Source organism: Odocoileus virginianus, chromosome 9 (genome assembly GCF_023699985.2).
Source record: "Odocoileus virginianus isolate 20LAN1187 ecotype Illinois chromosome 9, Ovbor_1.2, whole genome shotgun sequence".
NCBI classification, from domain to species: domain Eukaryota; kingdom Metazoa; phylum Chordata; class Mammalia; order Artiodactyla; family Cervidae; genus Odocoileus; species Odocoileus virginianus.
This window is the reverse complement of record NC_069682.1, coordinates 36,160,850-36,179,043: the sequence shown is the minus strand read 5'-3', so window position 1 is coordinate 36,179,043 and position 18,194 is coordinate 36,160,850. Positions and strand designations below refer to the sequence as shown.

At 48.7% G+C, this 18,194-nt stretch overlaps 1 protein-coding gene across 3 annotated transcripts in view; it reads right to left on the bottom strand.

Annotated features, from left to right (window-relative positions):
* Positions 1–1,725: 1,725 nt before the first annotated feature.
* SLC24A3 (solute carrier family 24 member 3) overlaps positions 1,726–18,194 on the bottom strand; it is a 421,173-nt gene continuing 404,704 nt past the window's right edge. For all 3 annotated transcript variants that reach the window (XM_070472206.1, XM_070472207.1, XM_020878614.2), the window contains 3 exons: positions 16,984–17,096; positions 4,937–5,002; positions 1,726–3,502 (listed from right to left, as the gene is read on the bottom strand). In XM_070472206.1, coding sequence (XP_070328307.1) covers positions 3,353–3,502; positions 4,937–5,002; positions 16,984–17,096 — 329 coding nt within the window. In that variant the 3' untranslated portion in view covers positions 1,726–3,352. The remainder of the gene's footprint in view (positions 3,503–4,936; positions 5,003–16,983; positions 17,097–18,194) is intronic.

The following is an 18,194-nucleotide window of genomic DNA, read 5'->3' as shown; positions in this document are numbered from 1 at the left end:
ACAGATTTAGGAAAACATAATAAACAGCTCTCCAGGTCTTTTTGAAGGTAAATACAAACCATGTACCTATAAAAGTGCACTCTCCCTTCAAGGGTAGGACCAGCACTTTGCTTTGGGAAGTGGCAAAGCCATCTGGAAATTTCATGGCCTCTCAGTGTCTGCAAGGTCACTTAAGGGCCTGTGTGGGGACAGTGACTTTGGTAGGCCCTGGCCACGTTGGGAACACACTTTCTAGAAAGAGAGTGTGTGGTGGTACCCCCTGGGGTCATCCAGGCTATTTAGGAAGAAGTGTAAGCTTCAGGGTCCATGCGCCACCACCACACCCCCCCCACCCCCCGCCACCATTCAGGGCCACTGAGGTGTCCCCTTGTGCATGAAATCACAGCCTGGGAGTTTACAGAAATCAACACATCCCAGAAAACTGCTGAGAGGGTTTCTCTGGTGATACCGGCAGGTTTGGGACGCTGTAAGAGGGTTCTTTCCTCTAACTCATCCCAACCTCTCCCAAGTAAATAAATCCTAGGACAGGGAAAACAGCTGCATCAGCAGTTGCGTATGGCTGGACAGATGGACCAGTCAGAAGCAGGTTCTCAGTCAGCAGTTTAAGACACAATGTGCATGGCTGAGACCTGGCAGAAAGGAGCCCGGGGCTCATTTCAGAAAGGAACCCTGCCCAGTTCCTAGGTAAGCAATCATGGTGCATGAAACATGGAAACAACCTTGTCCCAGAATTTCCTCTCTGAGACATTTAGCCTGGAACTATGGTTTCTTAAGATTTCACAGAAAATGTGTTAAAAAAATCAGGCTTTGGATCAAATGTCTTTGTGTAAGACTAAAACTAATCAAGACCGGTATGACAGAATATTTAACATAAAAGCATCTGATGCTTTGTAAGCACCAATCCACTTTATGGTAATACCTTATCTATGTCTAGTGTGTATTTATAAAAAGCACCAATATAGGAGTAAAACACTTTTAGACGTAAACACTCAAGACAAAGCTAAGTTCCTAGTATTTTCCCACCACCTGGGAAGAGATTTTTAAAAATAAATTTGGTACTGTGAATTACCAGCTATTTTTCTTCTGATTCCTATAAAACAATTATATTGAGGTTCAGGTGGAAACTTGGCTTGTTTGCTCATCTCGGTCTACTTTTAGATCCTGGTGATAATTTTTGTTTGTTTGGCTGCACCTCACAGCATGCAGGATCTTAATTCCCCAACCAGGGATGGAACCCCCAGCCCCAGCAGGAGAAGCACGGAGTCTTAACCACTGGACTGCCAGGGAAGTCTCCTAATAATGATTTCTTGAGAGTCATGCAGAATATGGCTTATTTATGTATTACTTCCTTTCTTTCTTAAGGAACCACCTTGGGGAAGTCTTAATTTTCACAACTGAAATCTACTAAAATCAGACAGGAGGATGACTTGAGCCCTGCTGGACATCACTGTCAGCTCTGGAATGCTCTTCCTGTTATGTCCAGCTGAAAGAATTCCTAACACACCGTCGCACGTACTCTACAGAACGACAGGCCTAGAGTCCCTTCAAGATTCAGAGGGGACCCATGATTTGTCACCTCATACCTGCAATCTGCCAGACACTGACCAGATTCCCAGAGGCATCAACCGAGAAACAGTAAACATTCCAGGACACCATTTTTTCAACTTCCCTGTGCTTTCCTCACTCCAGGGGGAGAAAGCAAAGAGGAAACTGCTCAAGGAAAGATACAGAACAGAGAAGTTTATTTTACACTATCCGTCCAAGAAAACAATCTCCGTAAAACCAGTGCAAAATGTGTAACAGAATCCGTAAGTGTGTCTCAGCTCCGAAAGCCCGAAGTGGTGATTCCCTCTCCCGCTCCTCCGGCCAGCAGGTGCCCCTCGGCCAAGGCCGGCCTCGGTGGGCACCGTGGACAGAAACATTCAACCCATTTGTAGCAGGTTATTTTTACAATTCATACCAGAGTGTGTACAGGGGAAGGGGAAAACCATACCGAATGAATAGGTGATCAGTGCTTAAAGTAAATACATGGGGCAGCACGGGGCGAGAATCCACAGTTTCAATAAATACAAGTGAACAAGCATGGGTGGGTCTCAACTCCGTGGAGTTGTCTGCGGAGTAATTCAGCGTCGGACAGAACCTAGCAGAGCTGCCGAGCAGCGATTGATAACAACATCCACAGTAACAACGCCCTTGAGCGAGTCTGCATCCAACACATTCTGCGTTGCCAAGGTGTCAGCTCTGTTCCCCCTTCCTGTGCCCCCTCCCCACCCCCGGGAAGGGAGCGGGGTGCTGGGGCAGCTGGGCGCGGCGACTGTGAGGAAGGACGCTGGCCTTTGAGCCAGCGGTCAGGGTCCAGTGTACTCAGTACGAGGGGCGGTGTCTGTGCAAAGTGCGCTTCTCCACTTCCCGAGAAACCAGTGTAACTCCTGCCTCCGGGTCACACTCCCTGCGCCCCCAAACACCAAACCAAGAGCAGTCTCAGAGTCTCGGGCGGGAGGCACCTGCCACGCCGGCTGCCTGGTGCTCAGGATGGAGAGATTAACCGGGGCGGGCAGGCTTCAACTATTGCTTGAGAGGCTAGAAAGAACTGGGGAGACAGTGATGGTCAGAATGGACAGGCGGGCAGCTGTCTGCTTCCTGGAAAACTCAGGGCCTCAGGGCAGGCCCCCCGGTGCGACGAGACGGAGTTTGTCCAGGGGCCGCTCCAGCCGCTCCTCCGACAGGCGATAAATCCACACAAGCTCCAACGCGACTGGGACTCGACCCCAGAGGACGCAGCTGGGACACCCGGTGGATCAGCGAGGATCCAGAGCCCGGGGAGAGAAGATGCGAGGAAAAGTCTCCATCTCTGGAAGGAAAGGAAGAAAAGGGGGGAGCCCCCAAAACCAAACAACCCCCAGACTCAGGAACCTAGAAATCAGCCCCAAACATAAGGAAAATCCCAAACGCTCCCTGTCATGCGTGGACCCTCTCCTCTCTCTTCGCCACAGTCTCGGCTCATACATGAGGCCGGCCTTCCATCCAATAACTTAAAAAAGGAGGAGGGGTATATACTAAGTTTGCCTGGCTCGGGCCAGTTAGCAGCCAGTTTTTCTAGAATCTCAGTCACTGTTCAAAAATGGGGCTTGAAAATTCACGCGGAGGTCCGGAGCCTTCACGTGGAGGAGGGCAGAGCCGGAGTCAGGGTGCAGGTCCGGGGCTGGCGGGTCAGGAGGCGGTGGAGCGGGGCAGGGGGAGGGCCAGGGCCCGGGAGGGGTCGGGGGAGCGGAGGCCTGCGGGCGGCGGAGGCGGACTTGGGCGCCCGCTTGTATTGCACAGAAGGAGGGGCCGAGCTGGGCGCGGCCGCGGGTCAGTGGTCCCCGCACATGGGCAGGTTCACAAAGGTGAACACGTTGAACTCCGTCATGATGGAGAAGCATAGGAACACGCCATAGAGGAAAAGGCAGCCACACCCCAGCTTCCTGTCCAGCTGCCACTTGTTCAGGTGGACGCCAAACACCTGCGAGCAGAGAGCAGGGTCAGAGGGCCCCTGCTCCACCGCGGCCCAGACACCGCCCGCGCACTGGGTTTCCCTCTGCCGCTCCCTCTGTGTTCCTCTTGCGGCCCTGTCCCCAGCATCCTGACCTCCGACTGTCGGGGCACGGGACTCACACTTCAGCCTCTCTCGCCCACCTACGCTCACTCCCTGGGCGGGGCGGTCTCATCCGACTCCTTGGCTCTAAACCCCGTCTACGTCCTGGTGTCTCCAGCGTGGGCTTCCTCCTGAACCAGCTGTTCTGACCTCGCCCCTGGGATGTCAGTTAGGCACTGAAAACTTCAGATGTGGGAACTTGCTTCTCCTCCCAGCCCCACTTCGTTTCAGTCCTTCAACAGCCCTCCGGGGCAGAGGGGTAGTGGTGAGACCCTGTCCCAGGAATGCCCGGCCACAGCATCCTGAGACGCAGTGGACCTGCAAGCCAGCGGGCACTCGGAGGTCAGACATAAGGTCCCTACGGGCCTCACTGGTCGGTTTGTATAATGGGGCTGATACCAGTGACTACCTATTCGAGTGCGGTGAGCTCCAGATGGGGAAATTCCCACGGTAAGCACTTGTGTGACAGTTACAAGCATAATAACCCTAAGTCATACCAACTTGAAGAACCTCCTGAAAAGAAGGAATAGATGGGTTTTCACTATTGTGTAAGGCAGTATTTGATCTGGTAAAACCTTGATGTTGGACTTGCATGCTGGTCCTGGAAATGACCTCTCCTGCCCACATGAATTCCCATTCTCTACATACGTTATGTTCTTATGACAGGTGTGATTCAACAAATAGTTCCTTGAACAATTCAGGAAAAAACACATTGCATTTCTTACTGTGAAAATTCAGTAGCATACGTGTACGTTATCAGACACTTAGGGCATGTGGGTCAGTCCACATGGTGGTGTGAACTTGTTCCCACCAAAGATGTCAACTGAGTTGGAATAGTTTATGCAAGTGGATGGATGGCCAAGGCAGTGCAGTGGCATCAAAGTGCACTCACTGTCCGGCAAGTCTGTCCTCAGTCTTTGAGTGTTGGTCACATCTATGGACTTATGGAGATGTTTAGGAACCTGGAATAGTCAATTAATTGAAATATAACCTTCTGTAGCCTCAGCTTGCAGAAAAAGTGGGATTCCCACTATTGCTTTTGATAAATGTTTGTGTTTGACATGAGACAGGCTGCGCTTCTGAGAGGAGGCTGGCTCCTTTCAGAAAGGGAGGCTTTCTCGTGGGTTGCCAGGATCCACTTGTGGAGGACACAGCCATGAGATGGGACAACCTCGAGACTTACTATCCCTATCCACCGGGAGGCCAAGCCCATCTGGTGTCCAAACAGACTCTGTAGCCAGAGAACCCAAGGGGGTGGGGGGAGAGGTGGGGACTGGAGAGTGGAGAGAGCTGCAGACCCACCGTGACGAAGACGGAGGCCAGGAGCAAGCCCACAGAGTAGATCAACCCCCGGCTGTTCAGTCGAATCTGTAAGAGAGGACGACAGTCTGTAAGAGAGGAAGAGTTAGGCTCCCGAAACACATCTGCCAAGTGCGGGGTGGTGAGTTCTAGTGAGGCCGAGACCCTCCTCCAGGATGGAGGGCAAATGGCAGCTGCTCAGTGGGGATGGAGCTTTCCTCGACACCCAGGGGGCACCCTGGCCTGGTCCACCCTCAGCCCCATCCCTGCCCCCTCCAGCAGCTGACTGCCCTGTGGCCACTTGAATTCTCCATCCTGTGCGGCCTGATTCTTATTTCCTGGGGGACCTGACTTCCAGGGAGCTTCCAGTTTCCCAACACACAACTTTTAGGGTGAATTTAATAACGTGGGTCATGGGAGCAATATTTTGAAAAATATAACTTAAGCTTTTCTTTTTTTTTATAGAATCTTTTAGGGCCCCTTGGGGGCGGGGCCCCAGGCACCTACCAACATTCCCCTGCGCACCTTCATACCTGCCTCTGACTAAGCTTTTTAATCTCTTTTGCATTCAAATGTCTGTGACCTTCACCTGAACTTGATAGGAAGTGGTGAGTGAGGGTTGCTATTTTGAACAGGCAAAGAAGAGTTAACATTTCAATTTCTGATATTTTGTTTGTTTTCCACGGTAACACAGTGGGGTTAACAGACAAACTTGGAAGATTAAAAAAAATACAAACAACAATTTCTGGAATTCTTCGGAGCCCTGTCCAGTGCAACTTCTCATGAGGCACACATAGTCTTAGTTCCCTGATCAGAACCTGTGCCTTCAGCAATAGAAGCGCAGAGTCTTAACCACTGGGTCACCAGGGAAGTTCAAGGGCATAAGTCTTACTCCCGTGAAAAACCAGTTTCTTGGGGTCTTGCTAAGCCAGACAATCTCACCAACCATTCTCACCTCTGGACAAGACTTGGAGCCTCAACAGTGCAGTGTGGACCTAAACCAGCATTCCCCTGCTCCTGCCTCACAGATGCGAGGCCCAGGAGGTGCAAAGGCAGGCGGTCCCCATGGTGATGCCCTTCTGAGAGCAGGCAACGCACTCAGATTGTTCAGCCTTGACATTTAATGTTGTTTTTATTTCTTGCCTTCAAAACTATGAATTTTCACTCTCCAACTCCCTCTTGGCAGTTGCTGGAGAGGAAACAGGAGGCTGGCTGGTTCCTGAGTCAACAGGAATTTAGGTTCCACGGATGTGTCTTTTAGTGCAAATGCACACAGAGACTGCGTCACCCCCAATTTCCTGCGTGCATATGGCTCATAAAACAGCCCCCTGAATCCTACACCGTTTGTTTAAGGACCTGAACCTCCAGCCTCAAAGACTGACCTCCCCCACATCGCAGTGTAAAAATCTCTCTATGTTTTGAGGTCAGCTCCACCCGACCAGCAAATTCTTTTAGGAAAAACAAGAAGCCCCTGGATTTTCGCTAATTGGTTTATAACTCAGAACACATGTGGTTGTCACTTTGCATTTTCTGACTTGAGTGGTTTGAACACTTGCTGAGGCTTCAGTTCCAAATGGATATGTCCAGCTGGGACTTTACACTATGTAACGTCACAGGATGGGAGGCTTTCCTTGAACAGTGACATGAGGTAGGAAAGTGAATGAGAACTGGAACAGCAGCTTTCTCCCCAGAGTGTGTGCACACACACGGGCTGCACTGAGTTCTCGCAGCAGCTCCTTGAAGTGTCCTGAGCTGCCTAAAGGCAAGACAGCTCAGGCTCCAGGAAGTGGAGCCCTTGGCCCCGGTGAGACTCAGCTCACACTGTGTGTGTGTAAGACTCAGCTCACACTCTGTGTGTGTGTGTGTGTGTGTGTGTGTGTAAGACTCAGCTCACACTGTGTGTGTGTGCGTAAGACTCCGCCACACTGTGTGTGTGTGTGTTGGGGGTTTCCCCACTGTGTGTGTGTGTAAGACTCAGCTCACACTGTGTGTGTGTAAGACTCAGCTCACACTGTGTGTGTGTGTGTGTGTGTGGGGGGTGCAGGTTTCCCCACTCATCCGAGCAATTCTGCGACACCAGCTAGTCGTCCTTCATCTGACACTACCTACCTGGAGGTGCCATCAGATCCCACAAGCTGGGGCTCAGCCCTGCAAGGTTGTGTCCCTCACCCCTACTGGAGATGCAGGTACAAGTCCAGGTTGTCACCTGTGCTTCTGATAAGCAGGTTATAGATCTGAGGTTCACACAGAGGTTCCAAGAGGGAACCCCCTCCTCGGGTTCAGCTGGTTTGCCGGAGGGCTCACAGAGCTCAGAGAAACCCATTCCTTACTGTCACTGGTTGTTAAAACATGATGTGACTCAGATGGATGAGACACACAGGGCGAGGTGAGGGGAAAGGCTCAGGGTTCCAGGCCTCTCGGGACCCACTCTCCCCGCATCTCCACGTGTTCCCAGAAGCTCTCTGAACCCCATCGTTTTGGGGCTTTTACGGAGGCCTCGTTACAAAGGCACAACTGATTAAATCTACTGCTGCTGCTGACTGAGGGACCTCCAGCCCCTCTCTCTGCCCCAGAGTTCACAGTATTGGGATGCAAAGTTCCAGCCCTCAAATCACAGGGTTGGTTCTCTTGCCAACCAGCTCCATCCTTAGGTGCTGTCCCAAAGTCACCTCATTCACATAAAAAGATAATTCTGAGGCTTTTAGGAGCTCTGTGCTAGAAAAAAAGACCAAACATATATTTCTTACTACAAATTGCAGTATTACTCAAGGCCATGGAGCTGGTAGGGGTCACGTCTGCACTAAGAATCAGGCTTCAGCCTGAAAATTCGAGACTCTTTGGTGCAAGAGTCTAGAAGGGGACTGTGCAAGGCACAGGGGAAAAGCCAGGGCTTTCTCCACCTGCTAAGAACTTTCGAGGGTGGCATCTGGGCCCCTCTTACCATCTTGGTGGGGCCACCTGCCTCCCTGGAGCCCACGCTGGCATCTGTGGTCTGTGTCTGAGGCACCTCCTTGAGCCCTGGAAGTGCCACCACCCACCTCTCTGGTCACACCTGTCTACCCCCTACTGGGTTCCCCCCCACACCCGGAATGAAGTCCTCACCCCACCCTCATCTTCAGAATGGAGTGGTTTTGGGAGGGATCTAAAACTTTGATGGTGAGATGGAATCTGCTTCAGGCCTTGGTGACCCAGGAAAGACCCTACCTCCCCCCAAATATCACCTAATTTTTCCTAAAATCTCAAGAGCAAGATTCATCTTAAGGGGATTGGGTGGTATCATTGCAGCCCCCAGGGCCTTGTTAGAACAGCCTTGAGAAGAACCATTCATTGCGAAGCCCCCAGACGCTCCCCAGTTACCTCACTAGGTCCGTGGGAACAGTCTGTGGCCAGGCCCTGGCAATGGTTTCTGCATTTTCCTGGTTTCCATAGTGTCAGTATTCCTGCCAAGGTCAAGTGCAAGCTGTTCACGTGGCCTCACTGAGAGTGGAGTGGGGAAGGGCTCCCTGCAGCTGTCCCAGGGTTGGGGCAGGGTTTGCAGAAAAAGAAAAACTGGTCTGGCAACTGGAACAGAAACTGTATACCAGGAGATCGACTTAGGAATGTTTATCCTCGAGAACATTCTTCCTTGAGTAGGAAGATGTGGTAGCATTGAAAACTGACTGGTAGGTTCTGGGTGCACTGGCTGAGTCGGACACAGCTTTGCTCTCAGAGGGTGAGGGAAGATGACACCCCCCTCCCCAACTATGTGACTGAAGAGGCAGTGGACATGGCTGGGTGGCTTCTCGGAGGAGGGGACAGCTAGCGGACAGATGGCATTAGGAGGAACTTGGGAAGAGCCTTCCTCCATGTGGTCAGTCTTTCTGGAAACAGGATGCTCATCCTTGCCCTTTCTGGCTGACCACCCCCCAGCCTCCTTCCCTGGACAGTTTCTCACTATATGACATTAGGGTATGGTCCTGGTTCTCTTCTCTGTTTACACTTACTCCCTGTATGAGCTTTAGGCTTAAAAACCCATACTAACACTCTTGACTGTCAGAGGTCTTGCCTCTGAATTTATCTCATTGTCTGCCTGATGTCTCCACCAGGACGACCCTCAGGCACATCACACCTCATCTGGTTCTAAGCACAACCCTGGACACTGTCTCTTAAATATGCACTCCCACCCTGGCTCCCCTGGGGGCTCTTTCCCCCCAAGTCACATATTCTGCTTTACCTACAAATGCTTCATAACTGGTCTGGCTGCCCTCTGTCTTGTCTGGCTCCACGATTGTGTGATCACTCACCTAGAGCCAGACATCCTGGAATGCGAAGTCAACAGGGCCTTAGGAAGCATCACTACAAACAAAGCTAGTGGAGGTGATGGAATTCCAGTTGAGCTATTTCAGATCCTAAATGATGATGCTGTGAAAGTGCTACACTCAGTATGCCAGCAAATTTGGAAAACTCAGTGGCCACAGGACTGGAAGAGGTCAGTTTTCATTCTAATCCCAAAGAAAAGCAATGCCAAAGAATGCTCAAACTACCACACAATTGCACTCATCTCACATGCTAGCCAAGTAATGCTCAAAATTCTCCAAGTCAGGCTTCAATAGTACATGAACTGTGAACTTCTAGATGTTCAAGCTGGATTTAGAAAAGGCAGAGGAACCAGAGATCAAATTCCCAACATCCACTGGATCATCAAAAAAGTGAGAGAGTTCCAGAAAAACATCTATTTCTGCTTTATTGACTATGCCAAAGGCTTTGACTGTGTGGATCACAACAAACTGTGGAAAATTCTGAAAGAGATGGGAATACCAGACCACCTTACCTGCCTCCTGAGAAATCTGTATTCAGGTCAAGAAGCAACAGTTAGAACTGGACATAGAGCAACAGACTCCTTTCTGGGAAAGGAGTACGTCAAGGCTGTATAAAGTCACCCTGTTTATTTAAATTATATGCACAGTACATCATGAGAAATGCTGGACTGGATGAAGCACAAGCTGGAATCAAGATTGCTGGGAGAAATATCAATAACCTCACATATGCAGATGACACCACCCTTATGACAGAAAGTGAAGAACTAAAGGGCCTCTTGATGAAAGTGAAAGAGGAGAGTGAAAAAGTTGGCTTAAAGTTCAACATTCAGAAAACTGAGATCATGGCATCTGGTCCCATCACTTCGTGGCCAATAGATGGGGAAACAATGGAAATAGTAACAGACTATTTTTTTTTTAGCTCCAAAATCACTTCAGATGGTGACTGCTGCCATGAAATTAAGACACTTGCTCCTTGGAAGAAATGTTACGCCCAAGCTAGACAGCATATTAAAAGGCAGAGACATTACTTTGCCAACAAAGGTCCATCTAGTCAAAGCTATGGTTTTTTCAGTAATCATGTATGGATATGAGAGTTGGACTATAAAGAAAGCTGAGCACCGAAGAATGGATGCTTTTGAATTGTGGTGTTGGAGAAGACTCTTGAGAGTCCCTTGGACTGCAAGGAGATCCAACCAGTCCATTCTAAAGGATATCAACCCTGAATATACATTGGAAGGACTGATGTTGAAGCTGAAACTCCAATACTTTGGCTACCTGATGTGAAGAACTCATTTGAAAAGACCCTGATGCTGGGAAAGATTGAAGGCAGGAGGAGAAGGGGATGACAGAGGATGAGATGGTTGGATGGCATCACCGACTTGATGGACATGAGTTTGGGTAAGATCCGGGAGCTGGTGATGGACAGGGAAGCCTGGCATGCTGCAGTCCATGGGGTCACAAAGAGTCAGACACAACTGAGTGACTGAACTGAACTGAACTGACCCTTTCCCCACACTACAGCTGGAATTCTCTTCCTCAAAGGATGGACAATCACACCACCCGCTTCCTTGTCCCCATGACCACTGCTCTCTGTGTCCTTGTCCACGTGGCCTCTCTGGGCTCCAGCTCACCCCTGCCACTCATCCCTGTCCCTCCCACATCCCCACCCCCCCACACCCACCCCCAGGCAGAGGAACTGTCTTCAGGTCCTTCAGTGCCTGGAACATTCTCTTATCTTGGGTCTTCTACTAGCTGTTCCTTCTGCTTAGAAAAAGCCTCTCACCTTTACCTGCTTGGCTTCTGATAATCTCAGTTTCTCAGGGTAAGGGGCATTTCCCCACACGCATCCAGGTGGCCTGGCCCCAGCCCACAGACACATGCTTCCCTGAATGCTGCATGGCCAGCTCTTGGGAGGGCAGGGGTCACACTGTGTGGTCATGTCCTCCCAGAGGCTGGGGCTCCGGGAGCACAGGACGGTGTCTGTCTGGCTCACTGAGGCAGCCCCAGTGACGGCTACCAGCTCAGCACAGAGAAGGCAGTCAATTCGTGTCTGAGTAGAAGAGTGACCTGGACAGAGGGGTGGGGGGAGAACGCTTCCGATCACTTCTTTTTACCTCCGTGGATTCTGGAATAAGGTGGACTCTTAGTTGGAGAGAGAGAAAGACAGACTCCCTTGCTGCCCCTGTTTGCTGCTTCTTGGGTTTCTTTGACGTTTCTAAGCCCCAGCTCAGAAATCTAGATTTTGCCCTAGCTGCCTGGAGCTTGCCTGGTGACTTCCTTAGTTTGGTGGGAGCAGGTAGGAGAGACTTATCATCGAAATGGAATAAGAAGTACTCATTTTCCAAACCAACTTTTAGAAATAGCTCTTACTGGGGGCACTTAGGTAGCTAGCTGGCTTCTGAGCAAGACACAAGTACTGAGAAATGCAAAATCTGTGCAACTGCCTTCCTTCCTTGCTGTCAGAAGCCTGAACCTAATACTTTGCACAAAACAGCTGTCTCAGTGGTAATTTATCCAGTAATCATGACCTGGAAATGCAGCTAGGCAGAGATGGAAAAATGGCTTCAGAACCATAGCAGCTCCCTTGCGAGGGTGGGGAGGCCATTAAACCCATACAGGCCGCTGAATACTGATGTCAGAGAGACAGGAAGATGTCATGGGGGTCACTGAAATGCTAACAGGTGGAGGCCCCTGACTGTCCTTTCGGAAGGAACACTCTCTCCTAGAAAAAGGTGGAGGTGGAGATGAGGGAAGACTAAACATTCAAGACCAATAAGCCTCTAAATTTGCTTTTCCATGAGCCTGAAATTATATTTGCAAGCAACTTCTGTATCTCGGTATGAAGTTATACACGGGTGCCCCTACAGTGTGGCTGGGTGTGGCGGGCTGGCCCAGAGGGCCCGATGGAAGCTGTGGAGGGACCAGGGTGTGGACAAATGGGTCACCTTTACGGAAGGATCCAGAGTGGTTCCTCCGACATGCAGATGGAAATTGTGGTAGACTCACCTCTTACTGCAGCTGCGGGCAATGGCTGTTTGAGCTGCACCAATGCCTGTGGGATTTTACTCTTAATTTTTTCTGGATGTCTGAGAATCACCACCATGAATGCACATTATTTAACTGGGCTGAAATACAGCAACGCTCTCAGGAGCTACTGATGTATGAGGAATGCTCATCCCTACAATTGAGGAAATAAAATGTATTCTCTATTTAAACAAGGTAAATGTCCTGCTGCATGGATGGCAAATGCCAAGTGGACAAGGTCTCACACTCAGGCTCCAGCAGCAGGGAGACAGTGTGGGTAAATGACTGTCGGACAAAGTAGGGTCTTCACTTGTTCCAGCCACATGTCAAGTGCTTGACTGTCTCATGGGACTAGCGGCTGACTGTATTCCACATTCCATGGCTGGAACATTTTCATCACTGCAGAAAGTTCAACTGGGCAGGCTCTGCTCCAGAGTTTTCCCTGATTATAATTCTCTAGTTAAAGTTTCTCTAATTTTCTATGACTTGGAAGAAAAGCTATGACAAACCTAGACAGTATATTAAAAAGCAGAGACATTACTTTGCTGACAAAGGTCCATATGGTCAAAGCTATGGTTTTTCTAGTAGTCATGTATGGATGTGAGAGCTGGACCATAAAGAAGGCTGAGCACTGAAGAACTGATGCTTTTGAACCGTGATGTTGGAGAAGAGTCTTGAGAGTCCCTTGGACTGCAAGGAGATCCAACCAGTCAATCCTAAAGGAAATCAACCCTGAGTATTCATTGGAAGGACTGATGCTAAAACTCTGGCCACCTGATGTGAAGAGCCGAATCATTGGAAAAGACCCTGATGCTGGGAAAGATTGAAGACAGGAGGAGAAGGGGATGACAGAGGACGAGATGGTTGGATGGCATCACTGACTTAAAGGGCATAAGTTTGAGCTAGCTCCGGGAGATGGTGAAGGACAGGAAAGCCTGGAGTGCTGCAGTCCAGTGCTGGGTCATGAAGAGTCAGACATGACTGAGGGACTGAACAACAACAGATTTTCTATGAAGATCAGAAGTTACTTCTATAATCAGAAAAAAGGACTAAAAAAGGAAAGTTTAGATTTGTGGACTGTTGGGAAAACCCTGGAGATTATTTTGGGAATGGCAAAACAGAATCAAGGTGACTCGTATCGAAAGGACAACACACAAAAACAACCTCTTAAATGGTGATTGGGAAAACATGGGTAATTACCTGAAGAAGAATGAAACTAGACACTTTTAAAACTACATAAAAAAACACAAAACTGATTGTCTAAATCTCCTAAAACTATCAAACATCCTAGGGAACATTAGGCCCAAATCATTGAATCATCAAATTCACGCATGATCCTCTAAGACCCACACCAGAATTTTTAGAAATAAGCCAAAACACCAAGGGCTTGATGACCAACTTACATAGCTTTTTCACAACAAGGGAATATAGCAGGGAAGACAGCCTATGACCTGGGAAATGTTTTGCCCAGCTGAGCCCATGACCAAGGATTAATTCAAATTAACCCAACAAATCACCTCTTAAGCTCTCCAGAAATTTAATAAATGATCCCAATTTTACAAATGGAGAAAGACACTCAACAATGAATTTCTCCAAACATCTAGATGGCTAATCTAACTCATGGGAAGCTCCTCACTACAGTAATCAGAAATGAATAAACCACAATGAGGTACTTCTCACGCCTGTAGGATGGTGCATCAAAGCACAATTCCAATTGAAATGCTGGAGAGGGTGTGGAAGCAAATGGATAAACACCCATATCATGTTTTTTGGAAACAACTTAGCTACACACTATGAACACAGATAGACTAAAAGCTGAATGCAATACCGTTATGACAGCGCATACACTTTGGGTATACACACCAAGGCAACCGATCTGAAAGAGAAGATGCACCCAATGTTTCATCGCCCATGTTTATATAGACAGGATCATGGGACCCGAGTGCCCCATCAGCAGAGAGGGAATTGGAGCTGGGAGGTACATACATCACTGGAAATTCTCAAACCCATTAAAACACATGTCATGATCGTCTATGGGATGGATGAAACTGGAGCCCTTATACAGAGCGAAGTAAGCAGAAAGATAAGACCATTACAGATACGTAACCATATATATGGACTTTAGAAAGATGTAACGATAACCCTATATGCAAAACAGAAAAAGAGACTCAGATGTATGGAACAGACTTGTGGACTCTGGGAGAAGGCGAGGGTGGGATGTTTCAGGAGAACAGCATTGAAACATGTATATTATCTAGGGTGAAACGGATAACCAGCTCAGGTTGGGTACATGAGACAAGTGCCCGTGCCTGGTGCACTGGGAAGACCCAGAGGGATCGGGTGGAGAGGGAGGTGGGAGGGGGGACTGGGATGGGGAATACATGTAAATCCATGGCTAATTCATATCAATGTATAACAAAAACTACTGTAATGATGTAAAGTAATTAGCCTCCAACTAATAAAAATTTAGAAAAAAAAAAAAAAAGAAAGGAAATAGCGAGGCTTAAATGGAAAATACTGTTCTCAGTTGAAGTACAGAAAAGGATGTGTTACCCAGAAGGGAGGCGGTCCACACGTGACCCAGGAAAAGGAGCTCAGGGCTGGATTAGAGGGGGTGGAGGGGACAGCTTGGGATGGCAGAGAGACAGACCCTACAACAGCGGGGCACTCGTGGACCGTGGCTGCTCTACAACCCCAGTGAGAGGTTATCCAGCAGGTCCCTCCTGTCTGGACTCCACTCGCGACCTGGCACCCCGGGCCGCAGGACTTATCCGCGTCTCCTCCCCTTCCTGGGTAGCCAGCTCCACGAATGACCCGGAGCCCCCTTACATGTAGGTGGGAATGTGTGATTTATGGGAAAGAATATGAAAAAGAAAATGCATATACATGCATAATTGAATCACTTTGCTGTACATCAGAAACTAACACAACACTGCAAATCAACTATAGTCCAATAAAATACATTTTTAAAAAAACAATATGGGGAAAGATGAAAAAAAAAAGTCACACACAAAAAAAACCATTACCCTCTAATGGAGAATTGGGTAAAGGGCATAGAGAGATAATTATCTGAAGGAAGAATCTAAAAGGCCGATACATGCGGAAAAGAATGTTTAGTCTCTCTGGTAATTAAAGTAAGATTGACTAAAACACAGTTAAAAAAACCCCACAAAACTCATGCTGCTGAATCTCCTAAAAGCCATCAGAAACATCGTTTTGTGAAGCTATGTACCTCATCAGTTTGAATGTCATCATTTCTGATTAACTGTCTAAGAGCACCCACGTGGTCTGCCCCTGCGCGACATCTAGGCCACACATCCCCAGGCTTGCTCTGCTCCACTTACATGGGTCCCCTTCCTGTTCTCCAACAGGCTGAGTGCATGTCTGCCTCAGGGCCTTTGCACAGCTGTTTCCTTTTGCCTGGAATGTTTTTGCTCTGCCTTGCCCCAGTTTCCCCATGATTGCCCCTTCCTGGTTATTCAGACTTCAACTCACATTCACCTCTTGTAAGGAGCTTTCCCAGACCCCCCCTTTATCACCATGTCATCTCCCAATTTCACAGACAGCAGAGAAGAGATCTCAGCTCCTTAGGACACATAATGCTTCCTTCCAACCTCTTGTGCTTATCTTAACTCTCTGGTGAAACCTTCCTGCCAACAGGTAGATTCGTATGAACCAAACATGTATGGACTTTCTCACCCCGTGTTTAGAAATTTCATCAATGGACACACTCTCCCTACTTGAAACAGCTGCGAGGGAAGCAACTTGGAAGCCACCATCATCTGATAAACGAGCCATGATATTTTCTTTGGAAAACACACTTACCTACAACATATTACACAGATAGACTAAAGCATGCTCAATAACACGTTCAGAGAAGCGCCAACACTGGGTTGGGTATGAACACTACAGAGGCATCATCCCGTTTTTCTCCCTGACACAGAGAGAAGCCTCTAATTGCAGTTTCTCCCTCCATCTCTGGACAGTGTCAGGACAGGAGTGCCCCTCAGCAGAGGGGGAACAATCTGGCAGGCTGGGAAAGAGCACTGACATCTAGCTGGAACTCCCAAGTCCCCATCTGCAAATCCACCTGGAGTCAGAGTTGGCTTGGTCTTGAGAAAGAGCATGGGGCCTTCACTGCGGAATGTGACGGTCACCAGATCCCTGGCAGAGATAGCGTCATGTACTTTGTGTCCCTTCCTTCAGGAATAAAATATTTTGCGTGCAAAACAAATCCGCAGAGCAAGAGTTGGTGAATTAGGGCCTGTGGGCCAAACCTGGCCCCTCCGCTGTTTTTGCAGAGCCCGTGAGTGAAGAAAGGTTTTTACATTTTTCATCAGTTGAAAAGTTTTGAAAAGAATCATAAGTGTCATGACATGTGAAAGTCATATGAAATTCAAATTTCAGTTTCTATACATAAAGTCAGACTGAAAGAGCCACGTTTACTGACCCTCCATCACCTGTTGCTGCTTTCAGGACAACACAGTGGAGCTGATGACAACTGTGATGGAGACCATCCAGGCCACAGGGCCTAAAGTGTTTAGTATCTGACCCTTTCCCAAAGCTTGTAGCAGCTCCGTCTGAGTCCTGAATGTCCCCATGTGGGCCTGGCCTTGAGAAGACTTGGCCAGGAGAATTTGTTTCCCCTCAATGCGAGTATTTCCACACCTCCTCTGCCCTGAGACACAGTCCCAGTGGCCGAGGTCACCAGCAGAAAATTCCACTTACGTAGGATCCATAATCCACAGCCAGGGTCTGCAGTGCCCAGGGGAGGCCAAGTCCGATGAGGATGTCAAAAACATTGCTCCCGATGGAGTTGGACACGGCCATGTCCCCCATGCCTGTGAAGACAAGAGGTCACTGGAGTGAGGAAGGTGGTCCCTGGGGGGTGTCCCAGCCCTTGAAGACTCTCTCCAGCCCCTAGTCTGACAGCCAGAGACCTGGTGGGCAGGTGGGCCAGCCCAGGTGCTCGGGCTGTCCCAGACCATCCATCACTGTAGGATGATTCTGATTATAAAATAGTCACTGAATACATATTTTCAATAAATAGAACGAAATACACATTCTATTGAACTGTTGAGCTTTACTTCAAATATGATCATTGATTAAATGTAATTCATAAAACAATCTGGTTGCAAAAATTCTGAAACATTCTGTGGAAAGGAATAAACTCAACAGTCTATAAAGGGCTCATGAGTTCACCGACCCACACAGTTCAGTGTCATTACCCATCTGCTCCACGCCATATCCGAGTCTTCTTCTAAATAACTGAGCAACATTAAGGAAAATAATGTAACCAGTAGAATTTTGTGAGGACCAGTGGAGGACACTTTGCTAAGGGTGGCAGCTACACACTGCTGAAAACCAATCTCCTCCCACATAAATCAGGTTCATAAACGAGAGTAGGTGCTTGGAGGTACACGGCCATCTGGGGGGCTCCCACCCAGGGGTGGGGAGACTGTGATCTTGCTTTTGAGGGTGGAAGGGTCTGTTACACACTCAAGAGTAACATCTGGCAGCTGGTGCTTTGAGAGGTTCTGCAGGGAGTAAATCTTAGGCTACGGGGTCCATCCTCTCTAAGCTCAGTTTCCTCATCCATGAAATGGATATATGACTGTCCCTAATTCATAGAATTGTTAAATTAAGTAAGATCACGTGTCCAAATTGCTCTGTTCGGTGTGGGGCTATCATCAGCAGATGTCAGCTATCACTGTATTTCTTACTATTTTTAATAACAGAAGCAATACAACCCCAGAGGGGATGAGGGGACACGCTAGTATATGGGTCTCTGCCTTTCTCGAGGGTGGATCTTCTGGCTTGTTTCCCTGTTATTCTGATGCCAGGAAGCCTTCTCACCAGCCTGGCACTGAGGTGGCTGGTGTTCCTGCACGGCTGGGATGCGGTGCCCTGGTAACTGCCGTGTAAGCTCCCCCTGCCCC